General features: G+C 50.5%; 1 protein-coding gene across 1 annotated transcript in view; it reads left to right on the top strand.

Moving 5' to 3' along the window:
- Positions 1-20,532, top strand: part of LOC146822078 (dihydropyrimidinase-related protein 1-like) — a 234,961-nt gene that overhangs the window by 110,018 nt on the left and 104,411 nt on the right. Inside the window, exon 10 of the mRNA XM_085613175.1 lies at positions 204-360. Coding sequence (XP_085469301.1) covers positions 204-360 — 157 coding nt within the window. The remainder of the gene's footprint in view (positions 1-203; positions 361-20,532) is intronic.

Here is a 20,532-nt window from a genome sequence, read left to right as displayed (position 1 = left end):
TGAACATGCTCTGGTTTTTGTAAATTTTTTTGGGTGCACAGCATTATTGATTCATACAAACTACGGTGGCACAGAATCTGTAGTATTAGCACCCATTTGTGATGTGACTTTTTGGAAAGCTGTATACCTCTGGTCTCACTTGCACCGTACCTAGCGCATATTCCATCATAAAGATCATTAACCTTCAGTTTCTTTTTTATTAGGCACATTGGTATTTGGGGAACCGATCACTGCCAGCCTTGGAACAGATGGAACACATTATTGGAGCAAAAACTGGGCCAAGGCGGCATCCTTTGTGACGTCACCACCTCTGAGCCCTGATCGCACAACACCAGATTACCTGAACTCCCTCTTAGCATGGTAGGATTAGTCATTGTATGATGTACCCTTATTCTCCACAGGCATGTGTAAGCATGACACCTTGAGCTAACCAGATGATTTCATGGCATTCAGAAAGCAGTGGGATGTTTAAAGAAAACCCAGGACTGGGGGATGCAATCCCTGCCAACATAGGGTTGAGACATATCTTTAGAGCTTCCAGTGATCCACCAAACCTGACAGCGTCTGCCCATGGCGTCATGGCAAATGTGGGCGGTGCACTCATAATCGACCATTGAGATTCCTGTGGATGTAGATGTAGACAATCTGTGAAATCAAATGATTGTGTTGCTTATTTGCCTCTGGTTTAGCAAGTCTTTCTTAAACCTTCAGACCTGGGCTGTGTTGTCTACATTTTACTTATGTTAATCTAAATGTATTTTTTAAACTGTTCACCTATGTTAGACAAATAGAAAACAAACGCTCCTTTAGGTTTCGCCTGCACAGCACTTGTGCTGACCGTGTGAAGAATTTTGTATTTAAAAAACAAAAACTTAAAAGGGGCTTACAGCCCGCTGTTACTTTCCATTTGTTTGTATTCCAGTCACTCGGTTTTCCTTTTCTTTCTGTTCAGCATGCTATTTTTCTGTTGTGCTCGTTTTTCTCTGTGTTTGTTTTCTTATCAGTGGAGCTTGGACCAAGTACTCCCTCTGAACCTTTCGTCCGCCTTTTACAGCACTACTATTTCTTTGTGATTGAGCGTGTTTGGCGACTGCATGTTTTTTAAACTTTTGTCCCCCACTCCAAAGGTACCAGAGCTCTGTACACATGCCAGCTGCATCACACACGGACACATTCATTTGTAGGCATGAAGAGAAGAGATTAAGGGCCTTATTACGACTTTGGCGTCCAACGGCTGAAGCTGCATAGAGCCACAAGACCGCAATGCCGGCGATCTTAAGACTGCCACATTACGACTGGACCACCAGGCCGGTGGTGTACCGGCTGCGGTCTTGCGCTGTCTGCATGCTTCGGCTCACTAAGTGAGCCTGAAGCTAATGCAGCAACCCAGCAGTGCCTGCACTGTCGTGCGCGTACTGCTGTCATGCACCATGTCATGCATCCCACATAGTGCATGCACAACATGTGCCCCCAGCCACGTTACAGAACGGGCAACAGCGCCTGGAGGCCCTGTTTACGGCCCCCTCCTTGCCGTTCTGCCAGCCTTTTTATGGCAGTGATAAAAGGCTTGCGGAAGGGCAGTGGTGCTGGGGTCGGCACTGCCTCCATTCCTCTCCACTCTGAACTCCACCAGCCCCGTGGGATTCATGATCCTGGAGGTGCCAGCGGTGTTGCAGCGGTCTGGTAACAGTCCGACCACCAGACTTGTAATTAGGCAGTCGAACCACCTAGGTTACGGCGGTCAGACTGCCACCACGGGTACAGCGGTCTCAAGACCGCCGCTCTCGTAATAAGCCCCAAAGTCATTTGCCCAGAACCACAGTATGTTGAGACTCCCCCCACCCGAGTCTCGAACCCCGGCACTGTTTTTAATCTTCGAACCCAGGCGTTGTTTTTAATCTTCGAACCCAGGCGTTGTTTTTAATCCTTGAACCCAGGTATTCAAGGACTTCTGTTGTTCTTAAACCCACCTGCGCACCCTCCTCCCCCCTCCGGCTCCCAGAGGTTTACAAGGAAGTCACCTACTTAAAACATGTGTTTTCACTGCTTTGAAAGAGTCTGTGCCAGTGGAAACATTCCATTCAATCAAAAGAGACTGCTGATTGCTTTATTTATCTTTGACGTCTGCCACCGCATTCTTTCACTAATACTTGTTTTAAATGTTGATGTTCCTCTTTTTCGCCCCTGCCCTCCTCCCGCCATCCGTCCTGCCCCTCCCCCCCCCACCCCGCTCTGCTCCCGCTGTCAGTATTATCAAAAGTAAGGATACTCAATTTACCCACTTTGGAAAAACGGAACACTAGAGATTAGGATGCTTCGGGGAGACACTAGCAAAGATCTATAGGTTTTTTGGATGGATTGAGTGGGTTCTTGGCTTCACCCGCACCAAACGACAACTTTTAAGTGATGGGATTTTACGCCGTATGGTGCAGCAGATCCCGAGCTGCCTCTACATGCGCTTAAAACGCTCAACTGATCCACTTCTTGGGTTGTCAGCTTCTGTCACATCCGTCACATGCCCCAGCTGTTGTTCAAGCCGCCTTTATTTTCAGGTGTGCACACAAATAAAGAAAAGCACTTTGACAAAAACAAGTTTCTTCAATGGCCTTACTGATAAGCTTTGTTTCTATAAGGACATCTGGCAAAGTACTGTGCAGTGTGATACTGTTGCCTGCATATTTCAGAGACAACTGTATGTAATGTTTCTATTAGTTACCGGTAATCACATTACTCCTAGTCCTACCCTGCGCCTCATAGACACACCCCCTACCAAAATAAAAAGGCACCGCCCCCTCCACCATACCTGTACTTACCAAGCCACCGTAGACACAGTTGGCCGAGCCACCGGGAGGGAGGGTGGGCCGTAATGGAGAGAAGCGAGAGTAGGACTAGGAGTAATGTGATTACCGGTAGGTAATAGAAACATTACCTTCACGTCCCTCTCGCTTCCCCCCATTGCGCAATGAGACATACCAAGCCAAAGAAAAACAAGGCCAACTGTCCAAGCACAAGCCCAAAACATCGGAACAAAATGCACCAAAGAAGGGCAAACAAACAGGAAAGACAAGCCAGACGCAACACAGCTGACCGCATCCCAGAGGCAAGCCCAGCCCCACACACGGGCAAGAAAGAAGACCCACAAAACCAGTAGCCGAGGAACCCCCATGCCAGAAAGCTGACACAACAGGACAAAAAAACAGCAGGGCCAGAAGGCGCAACCCCCCATAAAGGAAAGAAAAAAGGGGAACACCAGAGAGTCCGCCAAACAGGAGGAAAAGCCCTAAGAGGGACACATCCACCGAGTGAAGGACCATCCCTCAAAGTACCAGGAGACCAGACCAACCAACAGGCACCGGCAACGGGACCGCAAAGCCCCGAAAAACCAGCCGGAGCACAAGAGGCAGAGCAATAGTAAAGGGAACCATGTGTGCACGAACACACCAAGCCCCCAACCAACAGGCAATGGAGAGCAGAAGGAGACCAGGCAGACTCCAAAAAAGCACTCGCACAGCAGAGGTGACCGTAGCTGAACGCCAGCCACCAAGCCCCAACAGCAAGTCGCCCAACCCGGAAACACCAGAGAAGGCATCAGGAAAAGTATACAGGGCCACAGAACTGGAGAATCCAGATCATCACCAGTCCCAACAACAGAGGAACCAAAGGATGAGGAGAAGCAGGAGGCCCCAGCAAAAACCGGACTCCCAACCCACCGAACCAAGACACCGGAACAAGGCCAACAGAGGAATAGCCATCAGGACAACCCACACCCAGGCCCCACTGCAAACAGTCCAGAGGCCAAACAGCAGGAACTGGAAAGGCCCAGACAGAACAGTGAGCCCCAAAAACCGCAGACAAATGGGGACGCGCAGGAACGCCACCTGCAAAAAGAAAGCAGGCAAGAATGCCCCAGAGCCAAAAGCCAAACACCCCACAAGGAAGAACCACCGCAACCAACCCGCCACAGGACAGGCGCACACGGGACAACCCAAGCCAGGAGCACAGCCCTAGGAACCGGCAGCGCGGCGGAACCCAGAAGCCAACCCCCCCCCCCCCAGGCCGAAACAGCTCACAGAAGGAAGACGAATGGGGAACAGCACACTGGAGAATCCAGGGGACCCAGGCAGGAACAAGGGGAAGCCACAACAGCCCACCAGCAGCCAAAAGGACCCAGCACAACAAGGCAGGCAAGGCCAAAACTAGATGCCAGCATAAAGTCCGAAAAGCCACAACAAGCCAGCAAACCATCGGAACAGCAGGCAAAGAGGCCCACCACAAGAAACAGCCAACAGGCAGAATCAAGACGGAACGACCAGGCAGGAAGAAGCAACCACGGCACCCAACCAAACAGCCCACAGGGGAAGCTGAAGAGAAGGATCACCGCCATACTCATTCAACAACCAACCAACGAACACCAAGACCGAACAACCACCCCCCACCACCACCCTCCACGCCTGGACCCCGATCAGCACCGAAGACACCACCCGCACGATGAACTTCATCCACTCCGGATCACCGACTGACCCCTGCCCTCACCACATCTTCAACAAGGCTGACGCTGTCATCGCACCCCACCTGCGAGACATCATCAACACATCCTTCGACACCGCCACCTTCCCTGAGAGCTGGAAGCACGCCGAACTCAGCGCTCTTCTCAAGAAACCCACAGCGGACCCCACCGAACTCAAGAACTACCGCCCCATCTCGCTCCTCCCGTTTCCAGCCAAAGTCATCGAGAAGACCGTCAACAAGCAGATGGCCGCCTTCCTCGAGACGAATGGATCCCTCGACCCCTCACAGTCCGGCTTCCGAGCCAATCACAGCACCGAGACCGCCCTCATCGCCGCCACCGATGACATCCGAGTCCTGATGGACAACGGAGAAACAGCGGCCCTCATCCTCCTAGACCTCTCCGCGGCATTCGACACTGTCTGCCACCGCACCCTAGTACAACGCCTCAGCAACGTCGGAATCCAGGACAAGGCGCTGGAGTGGATCATCTCCTTCCTCGACGGAAGAACACAGAGAGTCCGTCTATCACCGTACAAGTCAGAGGCCACCGAAGTCATCTGCGGCGTCCCTCAAGGATCCTCTCTGAGCCCCACCCTCTTCAACGTCTACATGAGCCCCCTCGCGGCCATCGCACGCCAGCACAACCTCAACATAATCTCCTACGCCGACGACACCCAGCTGATCCTCTCCCTGACCAACGACCCCGCCGCCGCCAGAGCCAACCTGCACGAAGGGATGAAAGAGGTAGCCGAATGGATGACGACCAGCCGCCTGAAACTGAACTCGGACAAGACGGAGGTCCTCATTCTGGGCTCCTCACCCTCCGCCTGGGACGACTCCTGGTGGCCTCCCGCCCTGGGCACCGCACCCAAACCGACAGACCATGCACGCAACCTGGGCTTCATCCTGGACTCCTCCCTCTCCATGACCAGGCAAGTCAACAACGTCTCATCGGCATGCTTCAACATCCTTCGCATGCTACGGAAGATCTTCTGGTGGATCCCCACCGAGACCAGGAAGACCGTCACCCAGGCCCTCGTCACCAGCCGACTGGACTACGGCAACGCCCTCTACGCCGGTACCACCGCCAAGCTCCAGAAGAGACTCCAGCGGATCCAGAACGCCTCAGCCAGACTCATCCTCGACATCCCACGAACCAGCCACATCTCCGGACACCTGAGAGACCTTCACTGGCTCCCCGTCAACAAAAGAATCACCTTCCGCCTCCTCACCCACGCACACAAAGCCCTACACAACCAAGGCCCGAGCTACCTCAACAGCCGAGTCAACTTCTACGCTCCCAAACGCCACCTCCGATCAACCAACCACGCCCTCGCCGACGTCCCCCGCATCCGAAGAGCGACTACAGGAGGAAGGTCCTTCTCCTACCTGGCCGCCAAGACCTGGAACTCCCTCCCGACCGACCTGCGCCTGACCCAAGACCACCTCTCCTTCAGGAAGAAGCTGAAGACCTGGCTGTTCGAGCAGTAGCGGCACCCCCCCCCCCCCCCCAGCGCCTTGAGACCCTACGGGTATGTAGCGCGCTCTATAAATGTCATTGATTGATTGATTGATACTCAAGGGGAAGAAACTGCACACAGAGAAGCCCCGAAAAAAAACAGCGACAGGCCCACAAGCATCGCAACGCAGACACAGAGGCAGAGCACAGGAAAACCCACGAGCAATGGGAAAAGGACAGCCCACCCATTAGGACACAACAAAACAACAAAAACATAGCCCGCCATGCAGGAAAAAAAAAAGGACGTCCAACCTAGACGAATGGAGGGGCACCACAGCCCCCACCAACAGACCCCCACCACAGCGGCTGAGAAGCCCAGCACATGAAAAAGAAGGGCCAAAAAGGTAGCAGCACCCAGGGGCCCAACAAAGCAGTGCGACAGCCAGAGCACCGCTCCAAAGCGCAGTGACAAGCCCAGGGACAGCCGCAGGCGAAGGAGGTCCCAAAACCCAGGAACCATTGCAGAGCTGAATCCGCACGGGGAACCAAGCAGCGCCAGATATGGGCAGACACGACCACCAGGACGTAGGGAAGCGCACGCAGTCATGGCCAGAGGACAGGCTCCCACAAGGAAGGAAAGCGCCAAAACCCAGAAGAAAAGGCCAGGTGGACAGCAAAAGCCACAAAGACGAACCAGGCAAGACACAAGGCCCAATGCAGCAAAGCAACACCAACCATGAACAGAGGAGAGCAGGGGAGCCGGAGGACTAGGCACCTACAGCCAGAGGCCAAAGACCAGAGGCCGACCAACCCGCGCAGGAGCAGGCCTGCACCAACCCCAGAAGCAGGACCAGGACCTCGAGCCCGAACGCCAAGTCCAAGCAAGAGACAGGCGCCAGGCCCAAGGAGCCCGCACGAGGCCGCAGCACAGCCAACGGCCAAGAAACGCACCCCACAGAGGCAGCCACAACCACCCCCGAACACCACCGAGAGAGAAACCGGCCCAACACACCACCGGAAAAAGGCACAGCAGACCACCAGGCAGGAGAACCAAACCAGCACAAATCAGGGAAAACAACCCGCCGCACCACGAGCAGGCACAGTCCCTCACGTGGGCCACAGGAGAAACAGGACAGCACCCCAGGCCAAACAACGGAATGAGAGAGGCAAACACCCCATGCGTCCCCAATGGAACTCAACAGGCCAGAGGACACTCAAACCCAGCATCCGCACTCTTCCCCCCCCACCCCCCCGCTGCAACGCCTGCACAAACAAAGAGGCGAGAAACAGGGCAACAAGTGCACACACCGAGCACGATAAATGTGCACCAGGACCACACGCACAGCAATGCGGAGGATGAGCCACGTGCCGTGACAGGGGAGCCTACAGCACCAGGCATACCCAGGCAGCAGCCCCCACGCACAACTGCAGAGGACAAACGCGAGCTGGAGCAGACAATGGGAAATGGCGGTAGGCTCAACAACACCCCCCAGCCATCCCAACACAAAACACCCACCGGACTGGAGAAACGCCCCGGAAACAGGCCACGCCCACCCCGAGCAGAGGAAGGCACTGCCGACCTCCGGCCAGGGAAAAAAACAGGCGCTACACCCCAGGAACAGGGACCTCCGTCCAGGGAGAAAAACAGACGCTACACCCAGGGACAGCAAGGAAGAGAGGATGACACAGTGGGGACAACAGTCCCCGCACAAGTCCTCAAGCCGGCCGGCGGCAATCACCGCAGACCTCTGGTCCGGCAAGAAAATGGAATAAAGGAGGTGTTCCACACCCACAGGCAAACCCACTCCCCCACGCACCAGAAAGACAAAGCCCCTAGCAGCCTACCATGATGCCAGCACACAGGCAGACACATTCCCCGTCCGGAGAAAAGCACAGCAAACCTCCGGCCGGCGAAAGCAACCAAGACCACAGGCAACGCCAACCCTGACTGGAAGAATGCACAGCCAACCTCCAAGCAAGGCGAAAACAGGCAGGTAACCAAGAAGGCCTCCCTGCATCGAAGGAGACAGACCCCGCCCCAACACCGCAAGGCGTAAACAGGCAGGCATACACATCCACAAGCTGGCCGGTGGCAAACATCGCAGACCTAGGGCCCGACAGAAAAAGAAAAAGAGGGAGGTGCCCCACGCCCACACCCCCACTGTACCTGAAAGCCCCTCACAGCATGCCAGATGAAGCCAGAAAACACCAAGCCGGCTAGAGAAAGAAGAACGCAAAAGCCAGCCCACGCCAACCTCACAGCAGGAAGCACCACACCGGCAGAACCAAAACAAACAAAGAAACCAACGCGGGAGTGAGCGCACCGCACCCACCCATACCGTCTACAGGCACAAAAGAACAGGTATGGTCGAGGGGACGGTGCCTTTTTTTTTGGTAGGGGGTGTGTCTACGAGGTGTAGGGGCCTCATTGCGTAATGGAGAGAAGCGAGAGGGACGTGGAGGTAATAGATGCAATTGCCCTTCCTGACAAAGCTGTGGTATTTTATATTGATATACAAGGCAAATCCTACCTGGTTTCTCACAAGAAATCAGCACATTAGCATTATCTCAGCACTACTGGCACATTAATGTCTTTGATGGGGATTTCAGGTGGTTTTCCTGCATGGTACCATTTTTAGGTCTCGGCTAGCGTAGGCTGCGCAGACATGCGCAGTCTCGCTGGCGAGATTTAACGTTTTCGGTTAGTTTTCTCTAGTGGGCTTTAAGCCCGGCCCCTCCTTTCCATTGGCTGGCGTCACCGTTTATGCTAAACGGTGGCCAGCCATTGGAAAAGAGCGTCTCTGACGTACACTTTTTCTCTTTTAGAGCCGTCCCAGTTGGACTGGCTGCCCCGACTTAATGCTGGCATAAAAGGTTTTCTTATCTTTATGGGGCCAAAGACATGGCCCCATAAAGGTAAGAAACCAGTCATGCGAGTCCGTCCAACTGTGACGGCTCGCGAGCCAGTCCAACTGGGACGGCTCTAAAAGAGAAAAAAAAGCAGGAGGAGTTGTTGGCGTTGCTTGTATTCCCTCGTGTTCAGCGTTGAACCTCGACTCTTCTACCATGAAGCAATACCGCGAAAGAGTCATGCGGGAGGAACAACACGCCGATAGGTGTGCGCCTGCATCGGACGCTGTGCGAACGGCACCAATGGGAAACTGCTAAAAATGGCATTGAAACGCGAGGGACACAAGGTGAAAAGACACCTACAATACTGTTATAAGGCGTTTGACAAGTGTTCAATGAAACTAAGAAAGGACTAAGACGTCAAATTGATCCCTAAATTATAGTAATCTGAAAACAGAAGTAGGGCAAGGATACCTGTTAGTGGAAACACAGTGCTTTACTTATAGCGCTATTTGGAATTTGAATGGGCGTCTGTCCTTCTTGTGTTTTCTAATTAGTCTGCTTTTTGTTTCCATGATGTGCCTCGGGACGTGTTGTAAATCCATTAGAAGCAGTTTCAACACACATCGAAACGCTCATGCTTCGCTAGTAAAAGCGGATAGAACTGAAAAAAAAAACTTTTACTAAGGTGCCAGAGACGGAAGGAAATATATGCTTGCAAAGCCGTAGGATCCCTATTCTTTTAAGTTTTTCAGACCAGTGCCCGTGTAGAATCTGCTGTTCGATGCCTCGTTTACATGCATCACAAAGTAGTAATCCACTAAGGGACTACGGCGGGAAAGTGCGAAGCTTGGACTAACTTGGGTTATCGTCGGGCGAGGAACGGCGACCCTTTACAATTCCTTTTGTACATCATGTACCAACTCTAGCACACGTTTGGGTTCAGCGGGTGAGTCAGTTTACTTAAATGATATGTCGTTATAGGTAAACAGTTGGATACGGAAAGGTGTTCTTCCTTTCTTTGAAATCTTCTTATGTTTAGGGTGCAGGAGTGTCGGATTCAGGCACTAAATAAATGGATTGTGTTTTTATTTTAATTTTTTTAATATGCTGATCTTTTTAAAGAGGAACATGGAGACAGCCTGCTGTCTGCCCTGCCCCTTTCAAAATTTGACCCGCCCCCAACTGTTTATGTTCGGGATCTTACGATCAAACGCCTGGAGTATGTTTGTTTTCCGCAAGATTGGTTTCATGGACAAGTGTACGGCTTCCTACTTTTCAAGGTGCTGTTGACTAAAGGCACTAGAGAACAATCAAAAGCTTTTTACGTTTGCTTTTATTACTTTTATTCAATATTTCATGTACTTCATATGCATGTGTATGCTTATATATATGTATATATATGCGTACGCATTTCTAAATATGTATGTTTATATGTGTATATTATCTACTGGCGGTCGCCAGTAGATAGTTATAGTTAGGACCGTGTTTCCATAGGAAATCCGCAACATTCTATTTGAAATAACTTTGGCGCCGGTTGACGAATCCTCGTGAAATTTTCAACATAGGTGGGGTGCTCCGCTCCCCTCCTACCCTGAAAGTCTCGGGGGGATTTGTCAAGCGGGGGCTGAGAAAAAAGGGGGGTCCCAAAACGCATTTTCCCCATGCAATTTTCCATAGGGACCTTTAGTCCAAGGTACAGACTATGGAGTCAATCTGTTCAGTAGTTCCTGAGAAAATTGCAGTTAAAAGCACATACATATCTATAGTCGCGCACCGTGCGAGCACCCTAACGTGCGCGAGCGTAATTCTGATTGGTGGTTACATGTTAGTCAACGTTCAAATCGGTCAAAATCAGGAAGTGTCGGCCGCCATTTTGTTTGTTTTCAGTGCAAGAGTGAAAAAGGAAGGTGGCGAACGTGAAAAGGGGGCAGGGTAGAGAGTTCCTGACCCCCTAGCCTTTGTCAGGGGGTCCCTGAAGGACCCCGAAGGCAGAAGAAGAAAACATTTTAATTTTTTAAAAAATAATACGTAGTTTATTGTAAAATAAATATATTAAAAAAAATAATACATACATAATTTAGCATTTAAAAAACCGTACAAATTCACTGAAAAAAACCATATGTTTCACACATGTTATAGTTAGGTGGATATTTCACTCGTAAAAAACCAATGAAATTCCCACGTTATAGTTACTTCAGATAACTATAACTCGCGCGACCGCCACTCTATCACCAGGATGATGTCATCAGTGATGTCATGAGTGATGCCACTGACCATGTCATGAGCGATGTAATATGTGACGTCATGAGCAGAGGATTGCGGGCGCGCGAGTTATAGTTATCTGAAGTAACTATAACGGGGGAATTTCATTGGTTTTTTACGATTGAAATATCCACCTAACTATAACATGTGTGAAACCTATGGTTATTTCAGTGAATATACATACATCTAGGAACAAAAATATATACATCCGCATATTTATATTAATACAAATATTAATGCAGCCATAAATATACATAGAAACATATGCATATTAAGGAGATGACAGTATGAAAAACACTAATAAAAAGCAACACTAAAAAAACAAAATAAATGAAAACAACATTGCTTAGACTTTAACCCCTTCGCTGCTAGGCCTTTTCCCCTCCTGTGCTAAGCCCTTTTTGGGCTATTTGAGGTAGTGCGCGCTTAGGCCCCTGTAACTTTTTGACCACATTAGGTATCCACGCCAAATTTGCGTCCTTTTCTTCCAACATCTTGGGGATTCTAAAGGTACCCAGGGTTTGTGGATTCTCCTAGAGGGGTCACAGAAATTAGTCAAAATACAGCAATTTTTTTTTTTTTTTGTGAAAAATGTGAAAAACGGGCTGCAAATGAAAGCTTCTGGGTTTTTCTCTGCAAATGGTATCAAAAAAGGGTTTGTGGGGCTGAAATCACAATTTCTCCAGCTTTTAGGGAATGACAGACTTTTGTTAGAAAACCAACATTTTTTACACAGTTTTGGCATTTTTCTGGGACATACCCTATTTTTGCTATTTTTTGTGCTTTCAACCTCCTTCCAGTTAACGGTAGAAAAGGGTAACAAAACAATAATGGATCCTGGAAAGCTATACATTTTTGAAAAGTAGACAAAATTCTGAATTCAGCAAGGGGTCATTTGCGTAGATCCATCAAGGTTTCTTTATAGAAATTTACAGGCAAATATAGGAGAAATTAAAAATTTGTTGAAAAAAGCAGCCTCTTGAGTCAACGTTTTTACCTGTAACTTCTTCCAATTATGACATCTCTTTGAAAGCAATGTACCGTTACATCCGGTAGACCTTCCTGGTTGTGTGGACATATAGGACTTGTAGGTTCATCAAGAGCCCAACGAACCCAGAGTAGAAAAATGAGCAGCATTTTGTAATGTTTTTTTTTTTTGGTCCGGGTATATAGCAATTATTGTGGGAAAATGTATACTTGGAAAAATCGGTATGAAAGTCACCTATGTATTTCTGAAATGGGAACAAATTACAGAGTTCAGAAACAGTGCATATTTGCACATTTTCGAAATTGGCAATACTCATATTTGCATGACAATTATTGGTCATTTTTCAAAATGACTTTTTTTTTACACAATGTCTTTCATTTGGAAGGGAGAAATGCATCAAAAATCAACAGGTAATAACAGTAGCTTTACAAATTTGAACTACCCTAAGTCTCCCGAGAAAAATGGTACCTCACTTGTGTGGGTAGGCATAGTGCCCACGACAGGAAGTGGCTCAAAACCTAAGGTGAACACACCACATTTTCACACTGAAAATTTACACTTTTTTTGCAAAGAGTCTAGCTGTAGTTTTTGAACCCTAGCCCTGCCGGCACCTAGGGAAACCTAGCAAACCTATACATTTTTGAAAACTAGACACCCAGGGGAATCCAGGATGGGGTGACTTGACTGCCTCCCACCATGGTCTGTTACCCAGAATCCCTTGCAAACGTAAAAAATTGAAAAAAACCCCACATTTTCCCCACATTTCTGTGATGCAAAGTTCTGGAATCTGCGTGGATCCACAAATTTCCACCCACCCCGCGTTCCCCAAAGTCCTACGAGAAAAATGGTACCTCACTTGTGCGGGTCGGCCTAGTGCCCGCGACAGGAAACGGCGCAAAACGCAACGTGGTTTTGGAGTGAAAAATGACCCTTTTTTTGGCAAAGTGACTAGCTGTAGATTTTGTACCCTAGCCCTGCCGGCACCTAGGGAAACCTAGCAAACCTATACATTTCTGAAAACTAGACACCCAGGGGAATCCAGGATGGGGTGACTTGACTGCCTCCCACCATGGTCTGTTACCCAGAATCCCTTGCAAACGTAAAAAATTGAAAAAAAAAACACATTTTCCCCACATTTCTGTGATGCAAAGTTCTGGAATCTGCGTGGATCCACAAATTTCCACCCACCCCGCGTTCCCCAAAGTCCTACGAGAAAAATGGTACCTCACTTGTGCGGGTCGGCCTAGTGCCCGCGACAGGAAACGGCGCAAAACGCAACGTGGTTTTGGAGTGAAAAATGACCCTTTTTTTGGCAAAGTGACTAGCTGTAGATTTTGTACCCTAGCCCTGCCGGCACCTAGGGAAACCTAGCAAACCTATACATTTCTGAAAACTAGACACCCAGGGGAATCCAGGATGGGGTGACTTGACTGCCTCCCACCATGGTCTGTTACCCAGAATCCCTTGCAAACGTAAAAAATTGACAAAAAAAACACATTTTCCCCACATTTCTGTGATGGAAAGTTCTGGAATCTGCGTGGATCCACAAATTTCCACCCACCCCGCGTTCCCCAAAGTCCTACGAGAAAAATGGTACCTCACTTGTGCGGGTCGGCCTAGTGCCCGCGACAGGAAACGGCGCAAAACGCAACGTGGTTTTGGAGTGAAAAATGACCCTTTTTTTGGCAAAGTGACTAGCTGTAGATTTTGTACCCTAGCCCTGCCGGCACCTAGGGAAACCTAGCAAACCTATACATTTCTGAAAACTAGACACCCAGGGGAATCCAGGATGGGGTGACTTGACTGCCTCCCACCATGGTCTGTTACCCAGAATCCCTTGCAAACGTACAAAATTGACAAAAAAAACACATTTTCCCCACATTTCTGTGATGGAAAGTTCTGGAATCTGCGTGGATCCACAAATTTCCACCCACCCCGCGTTCCCCAAAGTCCTACGAGAAAAATGGTACCTCACTTGTGCGGGTCGGCCTAGTGCCCGCGACAGGAAACGGCGCAAAACGCAACGTGGTTTTGGAGTGAAAAATGACCCTTTTTTTGGCAAAGTGACTAGCTGTAGATTTTGTACCCTAGCCCTGCCGGCACCTAGGGAAACCTAGCAAACCTATACATTTCTGAAAACTAGACACCCAGGGGAATCCAGGATGGGGTGACTTGACTGCCTCCCACCATGGTCTGTTACCCAGAATCCCTTGCAAACGTAAAAAATTGACAAAAAAAACACATTTTCCCCACATTTCTGTGATGGAAAGTTCTGGAATCTGCGTGGATCCACAAATTTCCACCCACCCCGCGTTCCCCAAAGTCCTACGAGAAAAATGGTACCTCACTTGTGCGGGTCGGCCTAGTGCCCGCGACAGGAAACGGCGCAAAACGCAACGTGGTTTTGGAGTGAAAAATGACCCTTTTTTTGGCAAAGTGACTAGCTGTAGATTTTGTACCCTAGCCCTGCCGGCACCTAGGGAAACCTAGCAAACCTATACATTTCTGAAAACTAGACACCCAGGGGAATCCAGGATGGGGTGACTTGACTGCCTCCCACCATGGTCTGTTACCCAGAATCCCTTGCAAACGTAAAAAATTGACAAAAAAAACACATTTTCCCCACATTTCTGTGATGGAAAGTTCTGGAATCTGCGTGGATCCACAAATTTCCACCCACCCCGCGTTCCCCAAAGTCCTACGAGAAAAATGGTACCTCACTTGTGCGGGTCGGCCTAGTGCCCGCGACAGGAAACGGCGCAAAACGCAACATGGTTTTGGAGTGAAAAATGACCCTTTTTTTGGCAAAGTGACTAGCTGTAGATTTTGTACCCTAGCCCTGCCGGCACCTAGGGAAACCTAGCAAACCTATACATTTCTGAAAACTAGACACCCAGGGGAATCCAGGATGGGGTGACTTGACTGCCTCCCACCATGGTCTGTTACCCAGAATCCCTTGCAAACGTAAAAAATTGACAAAAAAAACACATTTTCCCCACATTTCTGTGATGGAAAGTTCTGGAATCTGCGTGGATCCACAAATTTCCACCCACCCCGCGTTCCCCAAAGTCCTACGAGAAAAATGGTACCTCACTTGTGCGGGTCGGCCTAGTGCCCGCGACAGGAAACGGCGCAAAACGCAACATGGTTTTGGAGTGAAAAATGACCCTTTTTTTGGCAAAGTGACTAGCTGTAGATTTTGTACCCTAGCCCTGCCGGCACCTAGGGAAACCTAGCAAACCTATACATTTCTGAAAACTAGACACCCAGGGGAATCCAGGATGGGGTGACTTGACTGCCTCCCACCATGGTCTGTTACCCAGAATCCCTTGCAAACGTAAAAAATTGACAAAAAAAACACATTTTCCCCACATTTCTGTGATGGAAAGTTCTGGAATCTGCGTGGATCCACAAATTTCCACCCACCCCGCGTTCCCCAAAGTCCTACGAGAAAAATGGTACCTCACTTGTGCGGGTCGGCCTAGTGCCCGCGACAGGAAACGGCGCAAAACGCAACGTGGTTTTGGAGTGAAAAATGACCCTTTTTTTGGCAAAGTGACTAGCTGTAGATTTTGTACCCTAGCCCTGCCGGCACCTAGGGAAACCTAGCAAACCTATACATTTCTGAAAACTAGACACCCAGGGGAATCCAGGATGGGGTGACTTGACTGCCTCCCACCATGGTCTGTTACCCAGAATCCCTTGCAAACGTAAAAAATTGACAAAAAAAACACATTTTCCCCACATTTCTGTGATGGAAAGTTCTGGAATCTGCGTGGATCCACAAATTTCCACCCACCCCGCGTTCCCCAAAGTCCTACGAGAAAAATGGTACCTCACTTGTGCGGGTCGGCCTAGTGCCCGCGACAGGAAACGGCGCAAAACGCAACGTGGTTTTGGAGTGAAAAATGACCCTTTTTTTGGCAAAGTGACTAGCTGTAGATTTTGTACCCTAGCCCTGCCGGCACCTAGGGAAACCTAGCAAACCTATACATTTCTGAAAACTAGACACCCAGGGGAATCCAGGATGGGGTGACTTGACTGCCTCCCACCATGGTCTGTTACCCAGAATCCCTTGCAAACGTAAAAAATTGACAAAAAAAACACATTTTCCCCACATTTCTGTGATGGAAAGTTCTGGAATCTGCGTGGATCCACAAATTTCCACCCACCCCGCGTTCCCCAAAGTCCTACGAGAAAAATGGTACCTCACTTGTGCGGGTCGGCCTAGTGCCCGCGACAGGAAACGGCGCAAAACGCAACGTGGTTTTGGAGTGAAAAATGACCCTTTTTTTGGCAAAGTGACTAGCTGTAGATTTTGTACCCTAGCCCTGCCGGCACCTAGGGAAACCTAGCAAACCTATACATTTCTGAAAACTAGACACCCAGGGGAATCCAGGATGGGGTGACTTGACTGCCTCCCACCATGGTCTGTTACCCAGAATCCCTTGCAAACGTACAAAATTGACAAAAAAAACACATTTTCCCCACATTTCTGTGATGGAAAGTTCTGGAATCTGCGTGGATCCACAAATTTCCACCCACCCCGCGTTCCCCAAAGTCCTACGAGAAAAATGGTACCTCACTTGTGCGGGTCGGCCTAGTGCCCGCGACAGGAAACGGCGCAAAACGCAACGTGGTTTTGGAGTGAAAAATGACCCTTTTTTTGGCAAAGTGACTAGCTGTAGATTTTGTACCCTAGCCCTGCCGGCACCTAGGGAAACCTAGCAAACCTATACATTTCTGAAAACTAAACACCCGGCGGTTTCCAGGGAGGTATGGCTTGCGTGGATCCCCCAACGTTTCCTTACCCAGAATCCCCTGCAAACCTCAATTTTTGCTCAAAAAATCACTTTTTTCACACATTTTGGGGTGGGAAAGTAGTGGCATCACCGGGCTCACACAAATTTACCACCACCCAGCGTTCCCCCAGGTCTCCCGGTAAAAATGGTGCCTCACTTGTGTGGGAGGCCCAAGTACCCGCGGCAGGCAAGGGCCCCAAAGGTAGTGAGGCCACCTCAAGATGGCCTATCGCCAAACCACCTGGTTTTGCAAGGGGGGTCACTTTGGTTTTTGGCCCGGTGCGCGGCGGCCATCTAGGGAAACCTACCAAACCCAGGCATTTTTGAAAACTAGACACCCGGCGGCTTCCAGGGAGGTATGGCTTGCGTGGATCCCCCAACGTTTCCTTACCCAGAATCCCCTGCAAACCTCAATTTTTGCTCAAAAAATCACTTTTTTCACACATTTTGGGGTGGGAAAGTAGTGGCATCACCGGGCTCACACAAATTTACCACCACCCAGCGTTCCCCCAGGTCTCCCGGTAAAAATGGTGCCTCACTTGTGTGGGAGGCCCAAGTACCCGCGGCAGGCAAGGGCCCCAAAGGTAGTGAGGCCACCTCAAGATGGCCTATCGCCAAACCACCTGGTTTTGCAAGGGGGGTCACTTTGGTTTTTGGCCCGGTGCGCGGCGGCCATCTAGGGAAACCTACCAAACCCAGGCATTTTTGAAAACTAGACACCCGGCGGCTTCCAGGGAGGTATGGCTTGCGTGGATCCCCCAACGTTTCCTTACCCAGAATCCCCTGCAAACCTCAATTTTTGCTCAAAAAATCACTTTTTTCACACATTTTGGGGTGGGAAAGTAGTGGCATCACCGGGCTCACACAAATTTACCACCACCCAGCGTTCCCCCAGGTCTCCCGGTAAAAATGGTGCCTCACTTGTGTGGGAGGCCCAAGTACCCGCGGCAGGCAAGGGCCCCAAACGTAGTGAGGCCACCTCAAGATGGCCTATCGCCAAACCACCTGGTTTTGCAAGGGGGGTCACTTTGGTTTTTGGCCCGGTGCGCGGCGGCCATCTAGGGAAACCTACCAAACCCAGGCATTTTTGAAAACTAGACACCCGGCGGCTTCCAGGGAGGTATGGCTTGCGTGGATCCCCCAACGTTTCCTTACCCAGAATCCCCTGCAAACCTCAATTTTTGCTCAAAAAATCACTTTTTTCACACATTTTGGGGTGGGAAAGTAGTGGCATCACCGGGCTCACACAAATTTACCACCACCCAGCGTTCCCCCAGGTCTCCCGGTAAAAATGGTGCCTCACTTGTGTGGGAGGCCCAAGTACCCGCGGCAGGCAAGGGCCCCAAACGTAGTGAGGCCACCTCAAGATGGCCTATCGCCAAACCACCTGGTTTTGCAAGGGGGGTCACTTTGGTTTTTGGCCCGGTGCGCGGCGGCCATCTAGGGAAACCTACCAAACCCAGGCATTTTTGAAAACTAGACACCCGGCGGCTTCCAGGGAGGTATGGCTTGCGTGGATCCCCCAACGTTTCCTTACCCAGAATCCCCTGCAAACCTCAATTTTTGCTCAAAAAATCACTTTTTTCACACATTTTGGGGTGGGAAAGTAGTGGCATCACCGGGCTCACACAAATTTACCACCACCCAGCGTTCCCCCAGGTCTCCCGGTAAAAATGGTGCCTCACTTGTGTGGGAGGCCCAAGTACCCGCGGCAGGCAAGGGCCCCAAACGTAGTGAGGCCACCTCAAGATGGCCTATCGCCAAACCACCTGGTTTTGCAAGGGGGGTCACTTTGGTTTTTGGCCCGGTGCGCGGCGGCCATCTAGGGAAACCTACCAAACCCAGGCATTTTTGAAAACTAGACACCCGGCGGCTTCCAGGGAGGTATGGCTTGCGTGGATCCCCCAACGTTTCCTTACCCAGAATCCCCTGCAAACCTCAATTTTTGCTCAAAAAATCACTTTTTTCACACATTTTGGGGTGGGAAAGTAGTGGCATCACCGGGCTCACACAAATTTACCACCACCCAGCGTTCCCCCAGGTCTCCCGGTAAAAATGGTGCCTCACTTGTGTGGGAGGCCCAAGTACCCGCGGCAGGCAAGGGCCCCAAACGTAGTGAGGCCACCTCAAGATGGCCTATCGCCAAACCACCTGGTTTTGCAAGGGGGGTCACTTTGGTTTTTGGCCCGGTGCGCGGCGGCCATCTAGGGAAACCTACCAAACCCAGGCATTTTTGAAAACTAGACACCCGGCGGCTTCCAGGGAGGTATGGCTTGCGTGGATCCCCCAACGTTTCCTTACCCAGAATCCCCTGCAAACCTCAATTTTTGCTCAAAAAATCACTTTTTTCACACATTTTGGGGTGGGAAAGTAGTGGCATCACCGGGCTCACACAAATTTACCACCACCCAGCGTTCCCCCAGGTCTCCCGGTAAAAATGGTGCCTCACTTGTGTGGGAGGCCCAAGTACCCGCGGCAGGCAAGGGCCCCAAACGTAGTGAGGCCACCTCAAGATGGCCTATCGCCAAACCACCTGGTTTTGCAAGGGGGGTCACTTTGGTTTTTGGCCCGGTGCGCGGCGGCCATCTAGGGAAACCTACCAAACCCAGGCATTTTTGAAAACTAGACACCCGGCGGCTTCCAGGGAGGTATGGCTTGCGTGGATCCCCCAACGTTTCCTTACCCAGAATCCCCTGCAAACCTCAATTTTTGCTCAAAAAATCACTTTTTTCACACATTTTGGGGTGGGAAAGTAGTGGCATCACCGGGCTCACACAAATTTACCACCACCCAGCGTTCCCCCAGGTCTCCCGGTAAAAATGGTGCCTCACTTGTGTGGGAGGCCCAAGTACCCGCGGCAGGCAAGGGCCCCAAACGTAGTGAGGCCACCTCAAGATGGCCTATCGCCAAACCACCTGGTTTTGCAAGGGGGGTCACTTTGGTTTTTGGCCCGGTGCGCGGCGGCCATCTAGGGAAACCTACCAAACCCAGGCATTTTTGAAAACTAGACACCCGGCGGCTTCCAGGGAGGTATGGCTTGCGTGGATCCCCCAACGTTTCCTTACCCAGAATCCCCTGCAAACCTCAATTTTTGCTCAAAAAATCACTTTTTTCACACATTTTGGGGTGGGAAAGTAGTGGCATCACCGGGCTCACACAAATTTACCACCACCCAGCGTTCCCCCAGGTCTCCCGGTAAAAATGGTGCCTCACTTGTGTGGGAGGCCCAAGTACCCGCGGCAGGCCAGGACAACAAACGTAGTGAGGCGACCTTTGGGATAGGCAATGTTGATGTTGCCTCACTACGTTTGGGGCCCTTGCCTGCCGCGGGTACTTGGGCCTCCCACACAAGTGAGGCACCATTTTTACCGGGAGACCTGGGGGAACGCTGGGTGGTGGTAAATTTGTGTGAGCCCGGTGATGCCACTACTTTCCCACCCCAAAATGTGTGAAAAAAGTGATTTTTTGAGCAAAAATTGAGGTTTGCAGGGTATTCTGGGTAAGGAAACGTTGGGGGATCCACGCAAGCCATACCTCCCTGGAAGCCGCCGGGTGTCTAGTTTTCAAAAATGCCTGGGTTTGGTAGGTTTCCCTAGATGGCCGCCGCGCACCGGGCCAAAAACCAAAGTGACCCCCCTTGCAAAACCAGGTGGTTTGGC

Source organism: Triturus cristatus, chromosome 6 (genome assembly GCF_964204655.1).
Source record: "Triturus cristatus chromosome 6, aTriCri1.1, whole genome shotgun sequence".
NCBI lineage: Eukaryota > Metazoa > Chordata > Amphibia > Caudata > Salamandridae > Triturus > Triturus cristatus.
This window is presented reverse-complemented; position numbering and strand designations above follow the sequence as displayed.